This window comes from Mastigoproctus giganteus, chromosome 12 (genome assembly GCF_048544385.1).
Source record: "Mastigoproctus giganteus isolate SK-2022 chromosome 12, ASM4854438v1, whole genome shotgun sequence".
Lineage (NCBI taxonomy): Eukaryota > Metazoa > Arthropoda > Arachnida > Uropygi > Thelyphonidae > Mastigoproctus > Mastigoproctus giganteus.
The window spans coordinates 94,948,433-94,971,815 of record NC_143586.1 but is presented as its reverse complement, the minus strand read 5'-3'; the positions used below and the strand labels follow the sequence as shown (position 1 = coordinate 94,971,815).

General features: G+C 36.4%; 1 protein-coding gene across 1 annotated transcript in view; it reads left to right on the top strand.

Annotated features, from left to right (window-relative positions):
• LOC150077286 (liprin-alpha-1-like) overlaps nucleotides 1-23,383 on the top strand; it is a 1,048,988-nt gene that overhangs the window by 794,199 nt on the left and 231,406 nt on the right. The window contains exon 18 of the mRNA XM_090386159.1: nucleotides 15,992-16,188. Within this exon, the coding sequence (XP_090242285.1) occupies nucleotides 15,992-16,188 (197 nt within the window). The remainder of the gene's footprint in view (nucleotides 1-15,991; nucleotides 16,189-23,383) is intronic.

The following is a 23,383-nucleotide window of genomic DNA, read 5'->3' as shown; positions in this document are numbered from 1 at the left end:
TTTTTTTTTTTTTTTTTTCTGGTGTTATTAGCTTGCTTTCTTGCATCATATGCCTCTACTAATGCTAATTAATATTGTTAATAAGCTAAATAGTTAAATTGATCCACATCAACTCAATTTTAATTCAGTTGAAAGATAGATCTTGGTCTTTGGGGTGCTTTTGTTGTAAATCCATTATATAATGACCAGTGGTAGCTCGTGACTCTGATGTATGGGAATGCAGCTTCTTAAAGTTACATTAAATTGCCTTGGTTATTTGGTTATAAGACATGTAGATATAGATGGTAATAATAATAAGCAAGTTAAAAGTATTAGAAAACATTAACTGGACACTTACCCATTAACAGACTTGGGTAATCTCAAAATTTTATTTAAAAAATAAAATCCATTCTTCAGTTTTTATTTGTTGAAAATAGATTAATAACTTTTTCATTCAAATTTGGTTCACTGTTCAAATTGGCATTGCTCACTCTGCAGTTCCTTTGACTCATTTTATCACCTCTAAAAAATGCGTATTGGCAAACTGCTAACTTAGGCATCGACTCAACCACTGGGACAAAATGTGGAACTGTGTAGTGCACAGTTCCACCTACTCTTAAACTTCAAAGTTGAAAACAATTTCATGTTTTTATTCATTTATTATTGAAATGATTATTGGAAATAGAGGATGAGTATACTATATGTGGGACCTGTTAAAAAAATATTCATTGTCTTTCATTGTTCTTCACAAAATTTCATATATCCGTTGACTGTATATTTAGATTTAAAAAGCTGGGGGTGCTGCAGTTCCGCAGGTCTTTGAGCTGCCCTACCAATGAGCTGCCCCTGATAATGACTACCACCAACAGTTGGCATCAGTTGTCTGATTTGTGCTGAAAAATCCCAAACTTGTCTTGTATTCAGACCATGGAAATGATCAAATTCGATTAAGCAATACATAAATATTATTGCATTAAAAAACACAATTTTTTAAATAAGTTAATTAATTTTTAAACAAATATTTAAAAGCACAGAGTTTTCATTTTTGTAACTCCTCAGAATTTTGCAAAAAAACTTCACGTGACAGAGCTGGCCTATTGACAAACTCACTTGTGAAAATAACAAAATCTTAGTCTTGTTCTAAGATTTCAAAAATCTTTTCCCTTCAGTATTGCTCAAATTTAAATCTGAACCTTATATCAAGTACATAAAAGATAGTTATAGGGTAAACCTCATAAGTCCAGCATCCTCAGGATATAGTGCATGCTGGATTTTTAAAAATTCCCTTTTTTTTTTTTTTTTTTTTTTTTTTAAGTTCTGCACATAGCCTGTGTGTATTCAGGGATAATTCTTATTATGTATGCATTCTATACTCATTGGCATAATTTCATGCAACTACTGCTAAACTTTTTGGCATACCAGCAAGTAAGGCTCATACATGTGTGATGCGTATGAGCACATAAGCTCATACGCATCACACATTGCATCACATGCCTCCGTTACTATTACTATTATTATAATATCCTGAAAGAGGCCTCTGAGGTCGGGAAAACTCATATCTAGGAAATAAACTCATACACCAACCATTGAACAAAATTTACTGTAACTAAAATTTTTACAAATAGTATAAAAACAAATTATTTACAATAAACTAATAATTGTATATTGCGGAATACTAAAAACTGTAATAAAAGATCGTTTACCATAAAATAAGCTAAAATATAAAATTAAAAGCGCTAAAAACCTGGAGCTTTTGAGAGCGTCAGCTCTCTTCTTCAACATCGGTACCTCCACACGTGGTATTTCTCCACGTGGTTCAATCGGCACATGGTCAGAAGCGGAAATGTCTCGGGTACGTGGCAAATAAAATCGTTCATCCAAACTTAATACAATTGTTTCAAAAATAGGATGAATACTCATGCCTCTATCTCTATTCATGGTATTCTTACTGGATGAACCAATCCGTAAACCCTCGAGCCATTTACGCTCCCAGTATCCGTGTGCACGATCCAAAATAATAGCGTCCTCCGGGGAGATTTGATGCTGCTTCTCCCAAAAATGTTCGGCCACGGCAGACTTACTGTAATCAGCGGTTCTTATGGCATTTAAATGTTCCCCCAGACGATCCCTAAGCCGTCATTTTGTTTCCCCCACATAACACTCCCCACAATCCGGGCATTCTATTCTATAAATAACTCCGCTACTGAGATCTTTTGGTATACGGTCTTTGACCTGAGACACAGCTGTGCACAGCCTCCGCCCAGGAGGAAGCTGTACACAGTGTGTCTTATAACCCCGTAAAATTCTTGCCAGATGCTCAGTAAGGCCCGGATAGTAGGGGATGTATGCAGTAGCTACCGGGACGAACGACTCCCTACGCTCAGACACCCCTCTACTATATCTATCCAGGATCCTCTGGGGGTATCTGCACTTTCTAAGTTCTGCCGTGACACGATTAATTTCTTTCTCTTTATCCTCAGAAGTGGTACAGTGTGATCTTACTCTGTCAAATAAAGCTTTTGCTACGCTATTCTTGTATTGTCCAGCTTGTGCTGAATTATAGTGGGTGTATTGACCTCTACACATGGGTTTTTAAAAACTGACATCTTAAGCCTAGAACCCACCCTAGAGACCAATACATCCAAAAACGACAGAGTACCGCCCGTTTCCACCTCTGAGGTAAATTGTATAAATTGGGAGAAGCTATTAAGCCAACAAACGGCATCATCCTCCCTCCCCTTCTGGACCAGGGCAAAGGTATCATCAACGTAACTTCTCCAATTCCTGATAGGAAACGAACACCTACTAAAAACCCTACTTTCCAACTCCTCCATGGCAAGTTGGCCACGGTGGCACTAATGGGAGAAGATACGTTTGGGATACATTTTTGGGAGAAGCAGCATCAAATCTCCCCGGAGGATGCTATTATTTTGGATCGTGCACACGGATACTGGGAGCGTAAATGGCTCGAGGGTTTACGGATTGGTTCATCCAGTAAGAATACCATGAATAGAGATAGAGTCATGCGTATTCATCCTATTTTTGAAACAATTGTATTAAGTTCGGATGAACGATTTTATTTGCCACGTACCCGAGACATTTCCGCATCCGGTTCTGACCATGTGTCGATTGAACCATGTGGAGAAATACCACGTGTGGAGGTACCGTGAACCTGCTATTTAAGGAGATGTTGCAGAAAGTCATATTACTGTTGAAGAAGAGAGCTGACGCTCTCGAAAGCTCCAGGTTTTTAGCGCTTTTAATTTTATATTTTAGCTTATTTTATGGTAAACGATCTTTTATTACAGTTTTTAGTATTCCGCAATATACAATTATTAGTTTATTGTAAATAATTTGTTTTTATACTATTTGTAAAAATTTTAGCTACAGTAAATTTTGTTCAATGGTCGGTGTATGAGTTTATTTCCTAGATATTATTATAATATCTCGTGCTCTCCCTCAAAACTACAGTATGTGACATCAGCCATATACTGTAGTTTTGAGGGAGAGCACGAGGGAGTGTATAATAGTAATAGTAATGGAGGCATGTGATGCGTATGAGCTTATGTAGCATCAACCAAAAAAATATATATATTAAACAATTAGGGTTAATTATGAGAGCATCTTTGAACTCAGGGGAGATTTCTTTGGATTGAAGAGGTGCCGGTGAATCGCCAATACATAAAAGCGGTTCTAGGAGTGAAGTTGGTAACTACAGACTGGTTAATCTGACTTCAGTCATAGGAAAAATCTTAGAAACAGTGATTAAGAGTGCAATCCAAGGACATTGTTTTAGATAGATTATGGCATTATAAAGGACACACAATGTGGCTTTGTTAAGGGTAAATCATGGGCTATATCATCTATGGGCTATTGTGACACAGTTACTCATGAGCTGGATTTAGGGAACAATTTTGACATAGTTTATTTGGATTTTAGCAAAGCATTTGACTTGGTCCCTCATGAGAAGTTGGGATTACTGATAAGATTCTAAGGTGGATTGTTGGGTGGCTGCAGGGCAGAAAGCAGAGAGTTGTGATTAATGGATATTCTTCAGATTGGTGTAATGTCAGAAGTGGGGTCCCTCAAGGATTGGTTCTTGAACCATTGTTGTTTCTCATTTTCATAAATAACATTGAAAAAGGGATAGAATGCATGATGTCAAAATTTAGAGATGATGTAAAGACTGGCAGAGTCATTAATGATTAATGCCAAGAAGTGCTCCTTCAGGACAACTTGAACAGACACCAAAGGTGGTCTGAGGTGTGGCAACTATGTTTTAACGCTGTTAAATGCAAAGTCTTACACTTGGGGAATAGCAACCCACAAATAAATTATACACTTGGTAGGGTTGAATTAAAAATGTTTGAGGAGGAAAGGGATCTGGGAATTACTAAACAGGCAGATATTAAGTTTTCTGGACAGTATAAACAGGCTGCCAGGAAAGCTCATGGTGTCCTATCGATGATTTATCAAACTCTATCCTATAGAGGGAGGGAGGTCGTAATCTCACTGTATAAGGCAAGTATAAGACCACATTTGGAATACTGTGTTCAAGTATGGAGACCTCATCTGAAAAAAGACATTAAGCTTCTTGGAAGGATCCAAAGACAGGCAGTTGGAATAGTGAGATTGACAGAAGGATGATTATATGAGGATAGATTCCAATTAATTATGTGGGCTACAGAGTTTTCTCAAGCAGGCACCTCAGACGTAACCTGATTGAGGTTTCCAAGGCTCTGAGAGGGATTCTCACTGTTATTAAGAATTCTAGAACTAGGAGATTATAAATTCAATTACAGGGGTTGAGGTTTATATTAGACTGCAGGAAGTTTTCTTTTAGCCAGAAAGTCATTGATTGCCCTCGCAGGTAGTTGAAGCTGACAGTTTGAATAAATTCAAAGGTCAACTGGATAATTACCTGTGGAAGGAGGGAAACATATAATTTGTGTTTTCTTATCTACTTGGGGGGGGGGGGGGTTGCCAGTGCTGCAAAAGCCTGTTGCTTCCTTGCACTATATAGCAAATACTATTTCTACTATAAAAGTATAAATATATTGCTCTCCTCTGGAGGAACTGAAATAAGGAAAATGCAAGTGCAAATTGAGTTAGACTAAATTAAATAAAATAAAGCAAAACAGTAGCTTTTGAGTCTGAGGAACTCTCCATCAGCTGAACATAAATGTTAATATGAAACAAAGAATGCCCAGGCATGGTCATGTAAGGCAAACAAAGCATGACATGAGCAAGCAACAGTAGGGACAATCACTGGTTAGAACTAGATGCTTGTAGCTTCAAATGCAGAGTGCACACACGGGGTGTGTGCCAACCAATGTTCTCTCTCTCTCTAAGGTGCGCAGTTGCACAGTAACTGAAATGCTGCCATGCACTGCTAAATTGTTGCTGCACAGCTGAAATTTTCATTTAAAAACATTGCTGGAAGCACCATCAACAATTGCAAGGAATGCATACAAAACTGGATGATAATGGCATAGAAGATGTGGAAGGTGCACCCTGCATCGACAGTTCTAATATTTATTAAAACTTGTTAGAACAAGGTAAAAATTAGTTTCTATAAAATTGCTCGTATGACAGTAGTTGTTTTGCTCAAATTATAAGTTTATATATTATAATTATTAAGTGAAGACTCAATAATTAATTTGTTTGGTAATGCCAAATAATAATTATTATTTTTAGTATCCTTACAATGTTGAAAAGAAAGGCTGAAGGAGAGTTAAATGTTTTGAAGACAAAGTTTGCACAAGATTTAAGAAGGAATGGCTTTTGCAGCTTGTAGAAACTGAACTCCCATCTTTGCATCAAAAACAAAAAATAACAATTGATGATATTTTTAAATATCGAGATACTGGCAATGTTGTATTATTATTATTATTATTATTGGCCATAAGGTACAAAGAAGCCTGAGGCTTATGCTGCACTAGGCAAAAAAAAAAAAAAAAAAAATCTGAATTACCCTGAGAGAGAGAAGTACAAGGGAATCACCAAGAAAGTGATGATGATATTCAGCTCAGGACCCTGGGTGTGCCAAGCCCATACTCACCAGATGTGAGGCCCTGGGTTAAATTTGACCATTTGTGTGAAGCGAGAGTTGGGGCTGAGTTCGGTAGTAGAAAAATATGGGAAGAATGGAAGTTAGATTACTTAAATGTAGATGATTCATGTAGATGCAGTTACCAAATTACGCAACCAAAAGAAAGGTGGAATTTTGCAAATGTTAACTGAAATTCCAAAAGAGCATGAAGCAAGAGTGGAACAAGATGCACAGAAGAAGTCTGTCTCTAATATGGTCAAGGTGCTGATTGATAACACTATCTTAGCAATTAAAAGTAATGCTTCAGTGCATTCCGTGCAAGAAATTCATGCACATGTGTCCAAATATATTAATATACCAGAGAGTTGATGCAGCAAGAACTATGCATTTGAATTTGTTGAGTGTATCAGCTTTATATTGTAGAAACAAATAATGGGGGAATTGCAGAAATCTGCTTTCCATACAATAATTGCTGATGAAAGTACAGACATTTATGTACAGAAAATGTTAGGCGCCTCCATAGCCAGGTAGGAAGGAGCAGCAGTGCGTAGCATACGCTTCTTGATTAGACCGGGCGGGGTTCGAGTCCATCACCACCAAATACGGAGGATGCGGAAAGATTCAGAGAATGACCACCGCATATCCCGGAGCAATATGGCCTTAGTTGCTAATGCTCCCAAAAAAAAAAAAAAAAACAGAAAATGTTAATTTTGCATTTTAAGTTTCGACCAGAAAATGAAACTTCCTATGTTTGCAGGTATTTTGAAACTAACTCCATGTGACAGTATAACTATTGTTGAAACAATAAGAACATTTTATATCAAAAACAGTCTTGATAAAAAAAAGTGTCAATCATGCAGGATATAGAAAAACTGTTATAAACAGGTTCAGTAGGTCATCTATTAAAAAAAAGAAAGCTAGAAGAATTAACCAATGTCACAGAATGTGATGTTTTGTCATTTTGACCACTAAACGAAGTGAGATGGCTGTCAAGATATTTTGCCGTAACTGCTTTAATGAGAAATTACGAAGTTTTAGTCCAGTATTGTAAGGAGCAATTAATGAATGTAATGTGGCTAGTGTGTGTAGATTTTAAAGTTATTGGTCTGCTCTTTGGCCACCAACTTGATTACACAAAATGTCTTGCTTTCTGTCATGGGATAGTCAAGCAAGAAGTGGACATTGGGAAAGGAAAGTGCAGCCACCAAGACAGTCCCTGACACCAGGTTCAAAGGACCTCAAAGATGAGCCACTAGTAGATCTAAACAATGTACTGTTACTTCCTTTGCATATAAAGCTAGGTTTAATGAAGCAGTTTGTTCAAAGCCTTGAATAAAAAAGAAAATTGTTTCAAGTACATTCACATTAAATTCCTGTTACTTATACATCAAAAAATTAAAGTGGGAATTTTTGTTGGACCTCAAATCTTCAAGCTAATGCTAGACTCTATATATAAAGAATCCACAAACCAAACTGAAAGCAATGCATCAACTGGCCTTGAAAATGTAGTATGCAATTTTTTGGGAAACAACCAACACCAGATTATGACACATTTGTGAGTGACATGTTGGAGACGTTCAGAAAACTAGTCTGGAATATTAATGTACACATGTTGCACTCTTATCTCAACTATTTCCTAAGTAACTTAGATAGTTTAAGTGAAGAGTGTGTGGGGGACTGGAGATTCCACCAGAAAAGTAGAAATGGAAAAGTGGTACCAAGGGGTATGAAACATCATATGATGGCCAACTACTTTTTTTTTTCTTTTTTTTTTTGTCCTCGCCTTTTCCCATTATATATATATGGGGTCAGCGTTTTTATTGTTTTGGCATGAAATTTTTACAGCCGGATGCCCTTCCTGACGCCAACCCTCACCCTTTATCCGGGCTGGGGATATGCGGTGGTCATTCCCCGACCTTCTGCATCCTCCGTATTTGGTGGTCACGGGCTCAAACCCCGGTCTAATCAAGAAGCATGTGCTACGCACCACTGCTCCTGCCCACCTGGCTACGGAGGTGCCCTATGATAGCCAACTACTGCTGGATACTAAAAAGAGGAACCACCAGTGAAATAGTTGCCTGAGGAAGTCAGAAAGGTACAAGTTTATATGAAATGTAAGTGTATAAGAAATTTAGTTTGTGGCCATCTGTGCTTGATAGAGAGAGAGAGAGAGAGAGAGAGAGCTATATCCTTTGATATTTCTGTTTTTATGTATTTAAAAGGTTATTTTTATTGCTATTTTGTATAAAAATTACATATTTCTAAAATATATAAATTGTAATTCAGATTTCTTATCAGCAATAATACATGAGAAATTTTCTTAAAATTACACTAGTGTTTATATATACATTTCACCTAGGTTCTCTGAAATCAAAGATCTAAAATCTGCAATGGATTTATTCTGTAATTCAACAATATATTTATAATGAGATAACAGTATAATCATTATAGTAATAGTGGCATGTGATGCAAGAAAGCAAGCATATGAGCTTATGCAGCATCAGCCAAAAAAAAAAAAAAATAATAATAATAATTTACACAGCCATTCCCTCTAAATGTTTGTCCAGTTCCTCCTTGAATTTATTTAAGCTATCAACTTCCGCAATGACATAGAAGTTTGTTCCAGCAATTCTGGCTAAAGGCAAATTTCTGCACATCTATTCTACATCTGTCTTTCCTGAATTTGAATTTATGCCCCCTTAGGTTCGTAATCTGAACAAGTGGAAGGATCCCATCAGAATTCAGTGTGCTCAACCCATTCAAGGCCTTCTACACCTCAGTCAGATCACCTCGCAGGTGCCTAGTCTCCAGCCGCTGCAATTTGCAGAACTTAAGCCTCTCTTGGTAAGAGGATCCCTTCATTCCCCTCACCAGTCTTGTTACTCCTCTCTGTACACACTCAAGCAAATCTACATCCTTCATAAAATGAGGCCTCCAGACCTGTACGCAGTACTCAAGGTGTGGCCTGACCATTGCGTTATACAAAGGGATAATCATCTCCTTTTTCCTGCTATGAAAATTCCTGTATATCATTGACAAAATCCCATGACCTGCAATCTGTCTGCATTGCTCAGAAAACTTCATATCTGCTGCACAATTACTCCCAGGACTTTTTCATTTTCTACCACCCTAAGTGTAGTACCACACAATTGGTACATTCCTCTGGGGTTACTTCTACCCATATGCAGTACTTTGCATTTGTCAATGTTAAACTTCAGTTGCCACTTCTCAGCCCATCTGCCCAAATTTTCTAGATCCTGTTGCAGCAGCACACTGCCATTACTGTCATTAACAACCTTTGTCTTTGTATCATCTGCAAACTTCGACACTAAGCCTGATATATTCCTTCATCAATATCATTGACAAATACACAAAACAACAGTGGGCCCAACACCAAACCCTGTGGAACTCCACTAATAACATTAGTCCACAAAGAGCAGTGCCCATTGATTACCACCCTCTGTCTTCTTCCACTCAACCACCCTTTTATCCATTGTAGCAACTTACCCTTAATACCATTCTGCTCCAATTTGTACAGTAGTCTTCCATATGCAACAGTCTCAAAAGCTTTCCTGAAATCCAAATATATGATATCAAAATTATTTTGATATCATATATTTGGTATCATAACTTTTTTGCATCAAGTTCCTTTGTAACCACATTATAGTATCCAATCAAATTTGTCAGACAAGACTTTCCCTTAACAAACCCATGCTATGTCTGAATTATTGCTACAGTCTTGTCTAGATGATTCTGCAATGCATCTTTAACCAGTGACTCCATTATTTTACTCAGAACAGAAATTAAACTAATTGGTCCGTAATTACTCGTGTCACCCTTCAATCTGCCGTTTGTGAATTGTGGAGACATTTGCATATCTCCAGTCCGTGGGGACCTTCCCTGCGTCCAAGAATGCTCTCATAATTATGGCTAAGCGGTTGCTTAGTTCCTTTGCTGCCTACTTTAATATAACTGGATAGATCCCATCCACCCCAGGTGCCTTTCTTATGTTTAATTTCAACAATTTTTTCTCCACTCAGTTATTACAAAATCATTAGGCACTTTTTTAAGCACAGAAGGTTATCAAAAGGTTAAGCACAGAAGGTTATCATTAATTTGATAACCTTCTGGCATTTTTCTTCCTTAATAACTCCTCATGTGTGAATGTAGATGCAAAAATACTCTTTCAGTTAGTTTGCTATCTGAGCAGGATCATCAACAGTTGAACCATCAATTACCAGTGAGTATTGCAGTATGGTAAAAGCTTTCATTTTTTTTTATTTACTTTTAATGTTACACAAATGTGGAGGGGAATGAAAGTATGCTCATTTGCAGTACAGGCAAACCCTGTATAACACAGTAGTTCTACAACACGGTTTCGCTCTAACACGATTGATAAATTGTGGAAATCTTCACACAACGTGGTACTTAGATAACACAATTTCACTCTAACACAGTTAGAGAATTGTGGCAAACCTCACATATTGCAGTATTTTTGAGCTTTTGTGTGGGGGAAACCCTACTATTATGTTGGATGCAATTTTTCAACATTTACATTCTTTTTTGTGAATCTCCTCTGTTGACTCAGTAGTCATTATGCAAATAAAGATTATTGGGAAATCCCCCATGTTAGGTTCTGTGCTATTGAACTTGTGCTTGTTTGAGACTATAAAAAATTGTGACTTTGAAGAGTGCAGTTCTTGACGTTTAAAGTATTTGTAAGATTATTTTGGTTTTAATTGGATCATTTATAAATTTTTCTGGGTATATATTACTAAACATTATTCTTAAGAACCATGTTGGAATAATTTCTTTTTTGTTAATTAAATTCCAGCCCTAAATTTTGCCTAAGGGAAGTAAAAAAAAAACACTGCCCAAAAGAAACTTTTTTTCTCTAGAATCAAAGATACAATTTTGGATTGTCTAAAAAATGGTAAAAAGGTATCATACAAAGCAGATTTGGTGAAATGGCATCGTAGGTAAACCAGATCAATTGGGAGGATGATAGTGCAGATGAAAATTCTGAAGTTCGAAATTTTACACTAAAAAGCATACAGGAAGGCATAAACATAGCCTAGCAATTAAAATCTTATTTTTTGAATGCACATCCATTGACTGAAAGGAGCACAAAGTTCAAAAGGGAGCATCAAAAGTGCTTAGCTCCATATCAGGGTTTCCAGTTTGGCCTTTTTATGGCCAAATTCAACAATTTTATCCTTTTTCAAATACATTTGGCCCTGAGTTTTCTGTTTTGGCTATATTTATAATTTTGGCCATTTTTTGACCTTTTTTTTGGAAATATGTTAAGGTTATTTTGCAGTATCAGAAAATTCTGGTTTAACAGATAGATACACAGTACAAAGCCGGATTATTAAAAGAAATGCCTTATCAAAAATGAATTATCTGTATTTTGTGTTTGCTACACCCATTGTAAAAGATTTTCAATCTGTTAATGCAATATTTCAGTCATCTAAAATTGATCCGTATAAACTGTCTAATGAATTAGTGTTACTCAGAAAAACTCTTTACAATAGAATTTACAATATTGACTGAAAAAGCCATTGAAAATATTGACTATGGAGCCAAATTTAAGCAAGAGTTGATAGTCATCTAAATGAATTCAAGGAGACACAGCATGCTAGAGAATAAGAAGGTAAAGTTCTTGAGGCTAAAAGAAGATGCTGCATGTTCATTATTGAGGTTATTGACCAACTGTAATCTAGATTATGCGATGCAACTAATGCTTTCAAGAATCTTTCATTGATTAATCCTGAAAAAATATTAAGCCAGACATCAAAGGGAGATTTTTCAGATTTACCTGTTACATTTTATTTTTTTTTTGTGTTAGTTGTTGGCGCATCAGCTTCTATGGCCATATTGCACCTCCCAAAGTTTTGCATTTTACTATGATCCAAGCCCGTGGTGGGATTCGAACCCACGACCCTTGGGTTGCCAGGCAGGCACTTTACCTACCTGGCTAGCCCGGTTGCCCATTTAGCTACAAATAATTTCGATGAAATTGAGCAACAATATAGGAAAATTACTGTAACAGATTGGACAGCTGAAAATGTTTTTGAAAACAATGAAATTCCAAAAGATACAATAAAATTTTTGCTTAGTATCTATCACCACCGAAACTTTAAGCAATTGGCAGCTTATGCACTTAATTGTCTTGTAACCCCAGAAAGCAATGCTGTTATTGAACGAATATGTTCTCTTGTAACTGCAGTAAAATCAAAACCTAGAAACAGATTGCAACTTCATATTCTAGATGCAGTCATTACTGGTTTGAATCAAAGTATTGAAAATTCCATCTGCTGCAAGGATCTGCATATTACAGATAGGATTAAATAATTTCAAATCAGATATACTTTATACCAACAATAGTAGAATTGCTGTTGCGTCTACTTCACAACTAAGTGTATACACGATGAAATTGAAGAAGAAAAACAGACATAATGATGTTCTTGTAAATGTTATATGGTAATATATATACAGGATTGTTTTAGGTGAGTTATTTTTGTTCTAATTGCATTTATTAAATGAATTTTACTTTGTTTCGTGTTTTGCAATGTTTTTTAGATAATTTATGTATTTTGCCAATTTTGGCTAATTTTTCATGTGCGTTTGGCCATAAACGCCTCTAACTATCTGGCTACCCTGCGCCATACCATGAATTTTACAAAGATCTATCATGCAAAATCAAACAAATCCAGATTATTCATTTTCTGAAGAAAGCAGAAGATACATGAAATCTAGATGCTGCAGAAGAAAGTTCAGAATGTGAAGATATTTTGCGACAGAGAAAACATTCTCATTTGATTGTGCTTATCAGCGATGAGGAGGAAGAAAATTAAATGAACATACATTATCTGACATATTGTGTATCACAGTTTGTAAGACGGTTGTTCAGTTATTACTACTTTTAATAAAAATTATGTTTCCAATAGTTATAAAAAAATGACATATTTTTGTTAGATTTTGGAATGTAACCCCTCTTTTTGTACTGGTTTTTAGTCCTGTATAACATGGTTTCGCACTACATGAGATTTTATAGGAACTTAACTACTGTGTTATATGGGGGTTACCTGTATATTGGTTTTGTCACTTGTTTAGAGAGGCCTGGGTTCGACTTTAATCGGAGAAAGTCCCAAAGGCTTTGCTGTTCAGGGCCACAGTTAGCTGAACTCAAGCCAAGGGAATAGAGTTTCCTCCTTAATTTTTCCTGGTAACTTCTGTATACAGCATACAAATTGACCCTTGAACTCATATTTACAGAGAATGGGTTATTCCATATTATTCAGCTTAGAACATGCAGTTTGGTCCTCGACACATATGAGGACTGATACAAAAGTAATACTCCCTAATTTTTTGCTTTCAAATGTGGCTCTGTCAATTATTTTGCATATCACTGAATGGTCAATAGAGATCTTTAGTTTGCTGAGTGGCGCTGTGATTGATCTTGTGAGTGGTTATTGAATTTCTTACCAAGGAAGAAGTGACACCTATTGAAAACCATATGTGTCTCAAAAATGTTTATGGTGACAATACTCTAGATGTGAGTACAGTTATATGTTGGGTAAGACAACTTAAGATAAGGGAAAGTGACATTGTTGACAAGCCCCAAAGCAGCCAGCCAATAATACCAGTGACAACAGATAACAAGAGCCGGATCAACACGCTGATCAAAGAAGACTGCCACATCACAATGTGCAAATTGTGTGATGCCAGTTGGTATAGGGAAATCTGCTGTGATAACCATCATAAAGGAACTAGGCTACAACAAGGTTTGCCCTGGTGGGTCCTGAAAATGCTGACACATGAGCACAAAGATGCTCTGAAAGTCATCTGTATGGAACTTCTCCAGCGTTACAAGAGTGAAGAAGAAGTTTTCCTTTCACACACAGTCACAGGTGACAAAACCTTAGTCCACCATTATGACCCTGAAATAAAGAGATATTCAATGGAGTGGCACCATCAAAATTCACAACACAATAATTTCAGACATCAGCTTTCTGTCATGGCAACAGTGTTTTGGGACAAAGGTGGGAGGGGTCTTGCTTGTAAACTTCTTGGAGCGTGGCACCACAGTCAACTCAATCAATATGTGGAAACATCGAAAAAGTTGGAAGGCCTCCATAGCCAAGTGGTCAGAAGGAGGGCAGTGGCACACACTCTTTGAGTAGACCGGGGTTCAAGTCTATGACTGCTAAGTCATGGACTTGGACCAGCGTGGCAGATTATGGTCCTTTTCCCTCAACATGAATTGTTGAGGAGGCTTCCATCATGCAATCGATTCATGATGGCTGCAGTTTTTATCCGTAGAGTTTCACCAGACAAAAACCTTAATGAGGTTCTTTTTCTTCTCCATGACAATGCATGACCCCACACCAGTCTGCACACAATGGAGAACAGTGCATCCCATTGCAAAACTGGGGTGCACCGTTCCTCACTCCTTTCATAGCCCAGATCTTGAACCTTCCGACTATCACTTCTTCAGTCCGCTGAAACCTCACTCCATGGAACCCATTTTGTGGACAATGACCAGCTCAAGCACAGTGTTCATGAAGCCCTCCGACAACGAGTAAGCACTTTTACGGGATTGGAATACAGCGTTTGACTCAGAGATGGCAGAAGTGCATAGAAAATGATTGTAATTTTGTGGAAAAATAATAGTGTGTTTATTAATGATTGAGGATTAATTGATGTAAAATGCATAGTTGTAGAAATTATCTGCTGATCCCTGCTAGCAAAGTCTGTAATGTTTGCAGACCGCTCTAGAACAGGACATGATCTAGCCAACGAAGATGTCTTTGTGTGTTGTAAAATGCATAGTTGTAGGAATTAAATATTCTGAGGAAAAAAATAAGAGGCATTACTTTCATACCACTCCTTGTATTTACATACAGTCTACAATAAAACCATATTAGCTAAACTATCCTAAGGACTAATGCAATATGACCTGAGCTGCTGTTGCAGCAAGAATTCTCCAAGAATACAAGGGAATAAATGCTGTTTGGTGATGCAAATACTTGTAATGCACTTTGGCTTTCATCTTACAGGAACAATCTGTTTTCTAAACAGGTTTATTAGTTTTTGGATCCTATATGTGAATAGTGGGATCTTATTCTTGCATGCCATATCCGCTTTAGTTTTGTAACTTTTATTTTTTGTTCACTAAAATATCAATAACAACAGTATATTAATATTACCACTATTTGAGAAGGGATCTGCTTTTGTAATTGATTTTTTATGACTTCATTATCATTTTATCCAAAAAAATTTCTTTCAAAATAAACTTTTATTATGAACTCTTCTAAATAGAAATTCATTAATTTGCATTTAAAAATTTTAGTTGAATTCACTATTCCTCAGCCCTACTCTTTTGGCCAACTATTTTTGAGAAAAACAAAGATTGGCTACCCTTCCTCCTCAAGTTTTCTTTTATTTACTGATGAAACAAGCTTAGTTGTTTGTTTTTAATTTATTATGGTACATCACAGTCCTTTAGTTGAAAACCACTGGTATAACTAATTATTCATTCTGTGGAATTTTGTGATATGATTAATTTTTAAGGAAAAATTACAAAAGCTTAAAGCTGTATTTTTTTATTAAATGTTACTTGTCATTTTTTGTTAACACACTCTGAAGAAAATCTTTTCAGCAATGTGATGAAAAGTTGTTTAATGAATTAAAAATTTTTTAAAATAATATTTCTTGGCACAGTTGATTTCAGTATGAATAATGCATTTTTAGTATTTGGTTTAATTATTAATTAAAGTAGATTATTTCGATATTGCCTCTTTTGTGACTTTTTTTTTTTTTCATTCAGACTTTTTTATTTCATTTATTCTTTCTTTTTAGTTTTCTTATGTTTTAGCATGCTCTTTTTAAGTGCTGGTATAGCTTTTCCCCCCCCCGTTTTGTTTTGAATTTGGTTCTTTTCTATTATTACTGTAGCTTTACCCCACTCAGACAGTCTAATGGAAGCTCACATAGCACTCCCTCCCCCCTTAGCTCTGCCAATTCTTCCCAAGATTCTCTGCACAAAACGCCCCCAAAGAAGAAAGGTTTGAAGTCCTCTCTTGGTAGGTTCTTCAGTAAAAAAGAAAAAGCCAAAGCTAAAGAAGTTTTAAGTAAAGAGTTAATGTCACAAGGTAAGCTGGATGATGGTTTTATTTTAATAGTTCTCACACACACACACAGTTTCTAGTTTCAGATAGCATCAGGACTTTCTCCTCTCCCAATTATGAAGGTAAGATTACATATATAAAGTCAATCTTGTGTGTTTTGGATAATAAAATTTCATTCATTAGTAAAATGCATTTAGATGACTACAAACATTTTGTTGATTCATACAGCTGTATGGATATTTCTGAATATTTTCTTGTTGATAAAACATTAAAAACAGACAGAAGAACATTAATTATTTATATGAAGGCTACCCCAGAATAACCAATGGTAAATTAACTTGCTCGATGATTTTTTATTTATTTTATTTTTTTTTTAATTTAAAGCTACTCCCTACTTTTAATACACCTATTTAAAAATATGTTTTGTATATTATATTTTTACAGTGTCCTTAGTTCCATTTCTAAATTTCTGAGTGCCAAGTGTAATCGTCAAGGAATTTCTTAGTGATTTGTATAGTGCTATTTAAAGGGACCAAGTTTCTATGTAATTCAGTATAATTTTCTTTTTCTCTCCTTAGTTTATTTTAAGTAGTTTTGCACTGAAAACGTTTTAAGTAAGAACCCAAAAAAGAAATTCACTTACCATTTTTTATTGCATTATTAACATTACTAACCCAATTGACTTTTTTAATTTTGGTCACCTAGTTGCATTGCTCCTGTCTCCCCGTGGTTGACCCAGAAGCCTGGGAGAAGAAAATGGTTTTAGATCCATCAAATAGAGCAGATGAAACAGATGCATCTAATGCATTGAGACAGAAAAAAAAGAAGGGAACTGAGAATTCAGATCCTCTGTTTATAATACTCCACTCGTTACAGACCATTGAGTAAGCTTTTAGCATTAGCATTAGTAGAGGCATATGATGCAAGAAAGCAAGCTTATGCAGCATCAGCCAAAAAAAAAAAAAAAAAACATGCTCCCATTTCACCCCTCCGTTCTTTCCAAGTACCTGTTCAGCTCAGCCGTAAATTTATTTAGGCTATCAACTTCCACAACAAAGGATGGAAGTCTGTTCCACCAACCAACCAACCACCCGCTGGCTAAAGGCAAACTTCCACACAGCTATCCTACATCTGTCTTTCCTCAATTTGAATTTATGCCCTCTCAAATGATTATTCTGAGCAAGCGGAAGAATTCCATCAGCATTGAGCATGCTCGAACCATTCAAGGCTTTATACACCTCAATCAGATCACCTCTTCACGAGCCTAGTCTCCAGTCACTGTAATTTGCAAAACTTAATCCTTTCTTCGTAAGAGCAACCCTTCGTTCTGTTCACTAACCTTGTTGCCCTTCTCTGTACTCATTCCAACAGCTCTACATCCTTCTTGAAATGATGCCTCCAGACCTGTATACAGTACTCAAGGTGTGGCCTGACCATTGCCTTATATAAGGAGATAATCACTTCCTTATTCCTGCTAGAAAAATTCCTGTATATCATTGACAGGACACTACTCTTGAGCTACTCTTGCAGCCCGTCTGCACTGCTCAGAAAACTTCATATCTGCCTGCACGATTACCCCCAGGTCCCTTTCGTTCTCCACCACTGTTAGCATAGTACCACAGCAACCCCAGAGTGATGTATCAACTGTGTGGTACTACACTGACAGTGTAGTACCACACTGTCAATGTGACTTTTGTTGTTTTAAATTCAGAAATACCTTGAAAATGTGAATAGCTATCCAGAAATGGTTCTGAAATTACAATCTGGAGATCTCTTCATCAAAAGAACAGTCTGCACAACAGCATGCAACTCATGCTGTAAATACACCACTAACTATACCTCTGGATAAAAATCCTGTACAGCAAGTAGTAGAATAAACAAAAATCTCTGAAAAAATTGATATGAAATATTAAGTACTGACATTGTAGGTATTGATGAAAATCCAGAATTATCCTATCCTTGAAATTCATGCAGAGGAGAACCACCAATAGGTCACTTTCCCAAAAAAAGGAAAAACACAAATATAGATAGGCACAAGCAGACAGACTCACATGCTGAACCCAAACTCTCATTAGCTCAGTGGAATTATTGTGGACTTCATGCTAACTTAGATGATATATATCAGGGCTCAGCAAACTTTTTCTGTAAAGGGCCAGATAGTAAATATTTTAGGCTTTGCGGGCCAAGAGGCAAAATTGAGCATATAGTGTCATTGCATAATAAACACAATGCTTTGGCATTTAATTCAATAACAAAATAATCTGTGCTCCACAGAGCATTAAACGTGCAACATTCAAAGTCCACTTTTCTCTTTTTTCTTGTTTTGACATGATGGGTATGTACTGGTAATAAAATAAAATGTCGCAGTACAGCAGCAAAACATGTGGCACTCAAAATGCTGCCAAGTTACACTGCGATTTGTAGTGCACCAAGCAACAGTGCAAAGCGATGAGAGTACCACATATAGTTTCTGTCGCAGCTACTCAACTTTGCCGTTGTAGCACAAAAGCAGCCATAGACAATACGTAAATGAATGAGCATGGCTGTGTTCCAATAAAACTTTATTCATGGATTCTGAAATTTGAATTTCATAAAATTTTCACATTGTCACGAAATATTATTCTTTTGATTTTTTTTTTTCAGCCATTTAAAAATGTAATAACCATCCTTAGCTCGCTGGCCTTACAAAAACAGGTAAAGGGGGCCAGTTTGGCCAATGAGCCATAGTTTGCTGGGCCCTGATGTGTATGACTAAATTGGTGAAAGAAGCCTGTTTTGTCTTTATCTACAGGAAACAAATCTGACTCTTCAAATATTTATGACAATAAAACATTATTTAATATATAGCTCATGGAGTTCTCACTGCTAGCAAACTTCAGAACTCCCTTTGCAAATACCCTCAGTAGCAGTTGTGTTATGGTCAATATTAGCATTAGTTGAGGCATATGATACAAGAAAGCAAACTTATATAGAATCAGCCAAAAAAAACCTTCCCATTTCGCCCATCCAGTCACTCCAAATGTTTGTCTAGTTCAGCCTTAGATTTATATATATAGCCATACCAATAGTTTCTGTGCCCATTCTTAAATTCTTGCTGATTTTTATAATTCAATTAGTTGATTACCTTTCTACTTCTATATTTTAGGTAATTATATTGGGGTTCTCTGCATCTTGACAAAAGGGGAAAGTTAATTGAAAAATTTCTTAATAAACACAACCTAATGCTGTTAAATACTGTTGCTACATGTTAATCATCTAGATCACCTGCAATTGATCATTCACTATGCTCTCCAAACTTGTTTCCTTTCATAGACTGATAGATTGGACAGTTAGATAACCCAATTAGTGATAAGTGGTAATAGTTACCACTTCCCAGTGATATTTATATACTCTATAAACTCTCCTCTTCAAATTGAATTAAGTGCAGTGTGAAATGACAAACCTGAATGGGAAATACCAAAACATGGCACATTAAGATATGAGACTATCACCTTTTTCAGTGATACAGTTCTGAGAAAGGTGATTAACTGTCTAATAAACCAAGTGACCGAACAGATAATGGCACGTATAGAATCTGCCATATTTAAATTGCCCATCAAAACCCAGTTCCACCCAAAAATGAGGCATGTAAGAAAGTAGAGAATAAATACTGGAATCTATTTTATAAACTCACAGTCACTACTAATATAATACATCTCAAGAAGGCAAGAGCTAAAGCATGTCACATAAGATGAATTAATGAAAAGGAAGCATAGCTCATTACGCTTCCAATGTAAAGAGATGCTCAGATATTGCTATAGTGATCTGAAATAAGATCAGAAAAATTAATAGTAAAAACAATCTCAAGACCACTCCAGTACTATATCTGAAAGGGAATAAAATACTTTAACCTCTCAAATTTTCTAATGCTTTATGTACCCTTGAAACACTTCCAGCTGTGACCACTTATATGTCAGTCTTTCAATCATATAAAATAAGGCTTAAAACTATAACTTGAATTTTAATAGCACACTGTAACTTGCATATAATGTACCTTTCTCTCCATGGCCAAATTACATAGCATAATTATATGTTGAAAAAATGGTGCTACAGGCCATAATGAAATTTATTATTTCATGATTGATCATTTTAATGAAAATTCCCTGACTGCTCTCTTACAGTTATTGAATATAACATTCACTGAAAACTACTATCCTGTTAGCTGGTAACATTCTACTGTGTTATCTTTCCTGAAACCAGGAAAGGCCACATTGATTCAACAAATTGCAGCCTTGTCATACTTACTAGTTGTTTAAGAAAAATCCTGGGGGAAAAAAAATACCACTCTGCATGGTTTTCATTGTTTGTAAACTAATAGCTGCTGATTTTAATTGTTTTTTTTTTTTTTTAATGCTGATTTCAGAAATATTCTTTTTTTTTTTTCTGTTACATGTCATTTTTTCACAAATCACATAAGCTTATGTCATGAGTTGTATTATTGAATGTATTAAGTTAGGAGTAAATTCTGGGAATTTGCAAACTAAATCTTCACACATTGGCAACACTACCTTCAGTCATTTCTTTCTTGACCTTCAGAACTCCATGCATCAGTATGAGACCAGTTTCTTTTTGAGGTTATCATGTTATACTTGTGCTGAAAAGTGAGTAATATGTCTTCACACAAGTGTTTGAACGATGCCAACATATTTTGTTATATTTGTGGAAGTTATGTCATCCTCAAGCAGAGATAAAAATTTGTAAAAAATGTGTATTGTGCTTATTTTGGAGTGAAACTCTGTGACCAAGATAAACAATAGGCTTCATCTGAAGTTTGCTGAACTTGTGTTGAAGCATAGAGATTGTGGAAAAATGGTAAAAAGAAGGCTGTGCCATTTGAAATTCCCATGATTTGACAGGAGCCTACACTGTGATGACTTACTTTTGCTTAGTTAATATAGAGGGATACAGTGAAAAGAGTAGTAGTAGTAGTGGTGGCATGTGATGCAAGAAAGCAAGTGTATGAGCTTATGCAGCATCAGCCAAAAAAAAAAAAAAAAATCACACCATTCCCTCCAAATACCTGTCCAGTTCCTCCTTAAATTTATTTAACCTATCAACTTCCACAACGACAGATGGAAGTTTGTTCCAGCAATTAACCACCCACTGGCTAAAGACAAATTTCCGCACATCTATTCTACATCTGTCTTTTCTTAATTTGAATTTATGCCCCCTTAGGTTCGTAATCTGAACACGCGGAAAGATCCCATCAGAATTCAGCGTGCTCAACCCATTCAAGGCCTTATACACCTCAATGAGATCACCGCACAGGTGCCTGGTCTCCAGCCACTGCAATTTGCAGAATATAAGCCTCTCTTGGTAAGAGGATCCCTTCATTCCCCTCACCAATCTTGTTGCCCTTCTCTTTACACGTTCAAGCAAATCTACATTCTTCCTGAAATGAGGCCTCCAGACCTGTACGCAGTACTCAAGGCGTGGCCTGACCATTGCCTTTTCCTGCGGGACAATCACCTCCTTTTCCCTGCTAGCAAAATTCCTATATATCATTGACAAAATCCCATGACCTGCCCTGGCAGCCTGTCTGCATTGCTCAGAAAACTTCATATCTGACTGCATAATTACTCCCAGGTCTTTTTCATTTTCTACCACCTTAAGTGTAGTAACACACAGTTGGTACGTTTCTCTGGGGTTACTTCTACCCATATGCGGTACTTTGCATTTGTCAAGGTTAAACTTCAGTTGCCACTTCTTAGCCCATCTGCCGAAATTATCTAGATCCTGTTGCAGTATCACACTGCCATTACTGTCTTAACAACCGTGCCAACCTTTGTATCATCTGCAAACTTCGACACTAAGCCTCATATACCTTCATCAATATCATTGATAAATATACAAAACAACAGAGGACCCAACACTGAAATCTGTGGGACTCCACTAATAACATTAATCCACGAAGAGCAGCACCCATTAATTAGCACCCTCTGTCTTCTCCCACTCAACCATCCTTTTATCCATTGTAGCAACTTACCCTTAATACCATTCTGCTCCAATTTGTACAATAGTCTTCCATGAGCAACAGTGTCAAAAACTTTCCTGGAATCCAAATATATGATATCAAAATTATTTTTTGCATCCAGTTCCTTTGTAACCACATCATAATATCCTATCAAATTTGTCAGACAAGACTTTCCCTTAACAAACCCATGCTGTGTCTGAATTATTGCTGCAGTCTTGTCTAGATGATCCTGCAATGCATCTTTAACCAGGGACTCCATTATTTTACCCAGAACAGAAGTTAAACTAACTGGTCTGTAATTACTCGTGTCACTCTTCGATCCCCCTTTGTGATTTGGGGATACATTTGCACATCTACAGTCCGTGGGGACCTCCCCTGAGTCCAAGGATGCTCTCATAATTATGGCTAAGGGTTTGCTTAGTTGCTTTGCCACCTCCTTTAATATAACTGGATAGATCCCATCCACCCCAGGTGCCTTTCTTATGTTTAACTTCAACAATTTCTTCTCCACTTTGCTCTCGGTTATTACAGAATCGTGAAGCATCCTGCTACAATTTGATAACCTTCTGCCATTTTCAAACTTAATAACTGCTCATGTGTGAATGTAGGTGCAAAATACTCATTCAGTTTGTTTGCTATCTGAGCAGGATCATCAACAGTGGTACCATCAATATCAAGTGAACCAATCAGATTTATCCCCTTCCTTTTAGAGTTTATATAAGTAAAGAAATCCTTGCTGTTTTTCTTAGCATCTTTTGCCAAAGATTTCTTGTAATCTGCCTTCGCCTGCCTAACCTCCTTTGTGACCTGATTACAGACTAGCTTATATCTGCCATAGGCTTCTGAGTCGCTTGATAATTTATATGCATCCCATGCATTTTTCTTCTCTGTCACGAGTCTCATTAGTTCGTTTGATAACCATTTAGGCCTAAACCTTGAACAATATTTCTTAATAGGTATTTAAAATAATTAAATGCACATGGCATAATACTTTAAGAGTTTAGTATCTATATAATATCGGTGTTTAGATACACCATAGACACTCTTAAAAAACTACAAAGTAGTTGTTGTGGCATCATTTGCTCTTTCTCATATTGTGCTCTGCCTTCACGACGAGTTGCCATGATACTGCACTACCTCAAATAAGTAACGCTTCACTAATAGAGAAGACTACTGTTACTTATTCTCAGTGAGTACCACCACCCA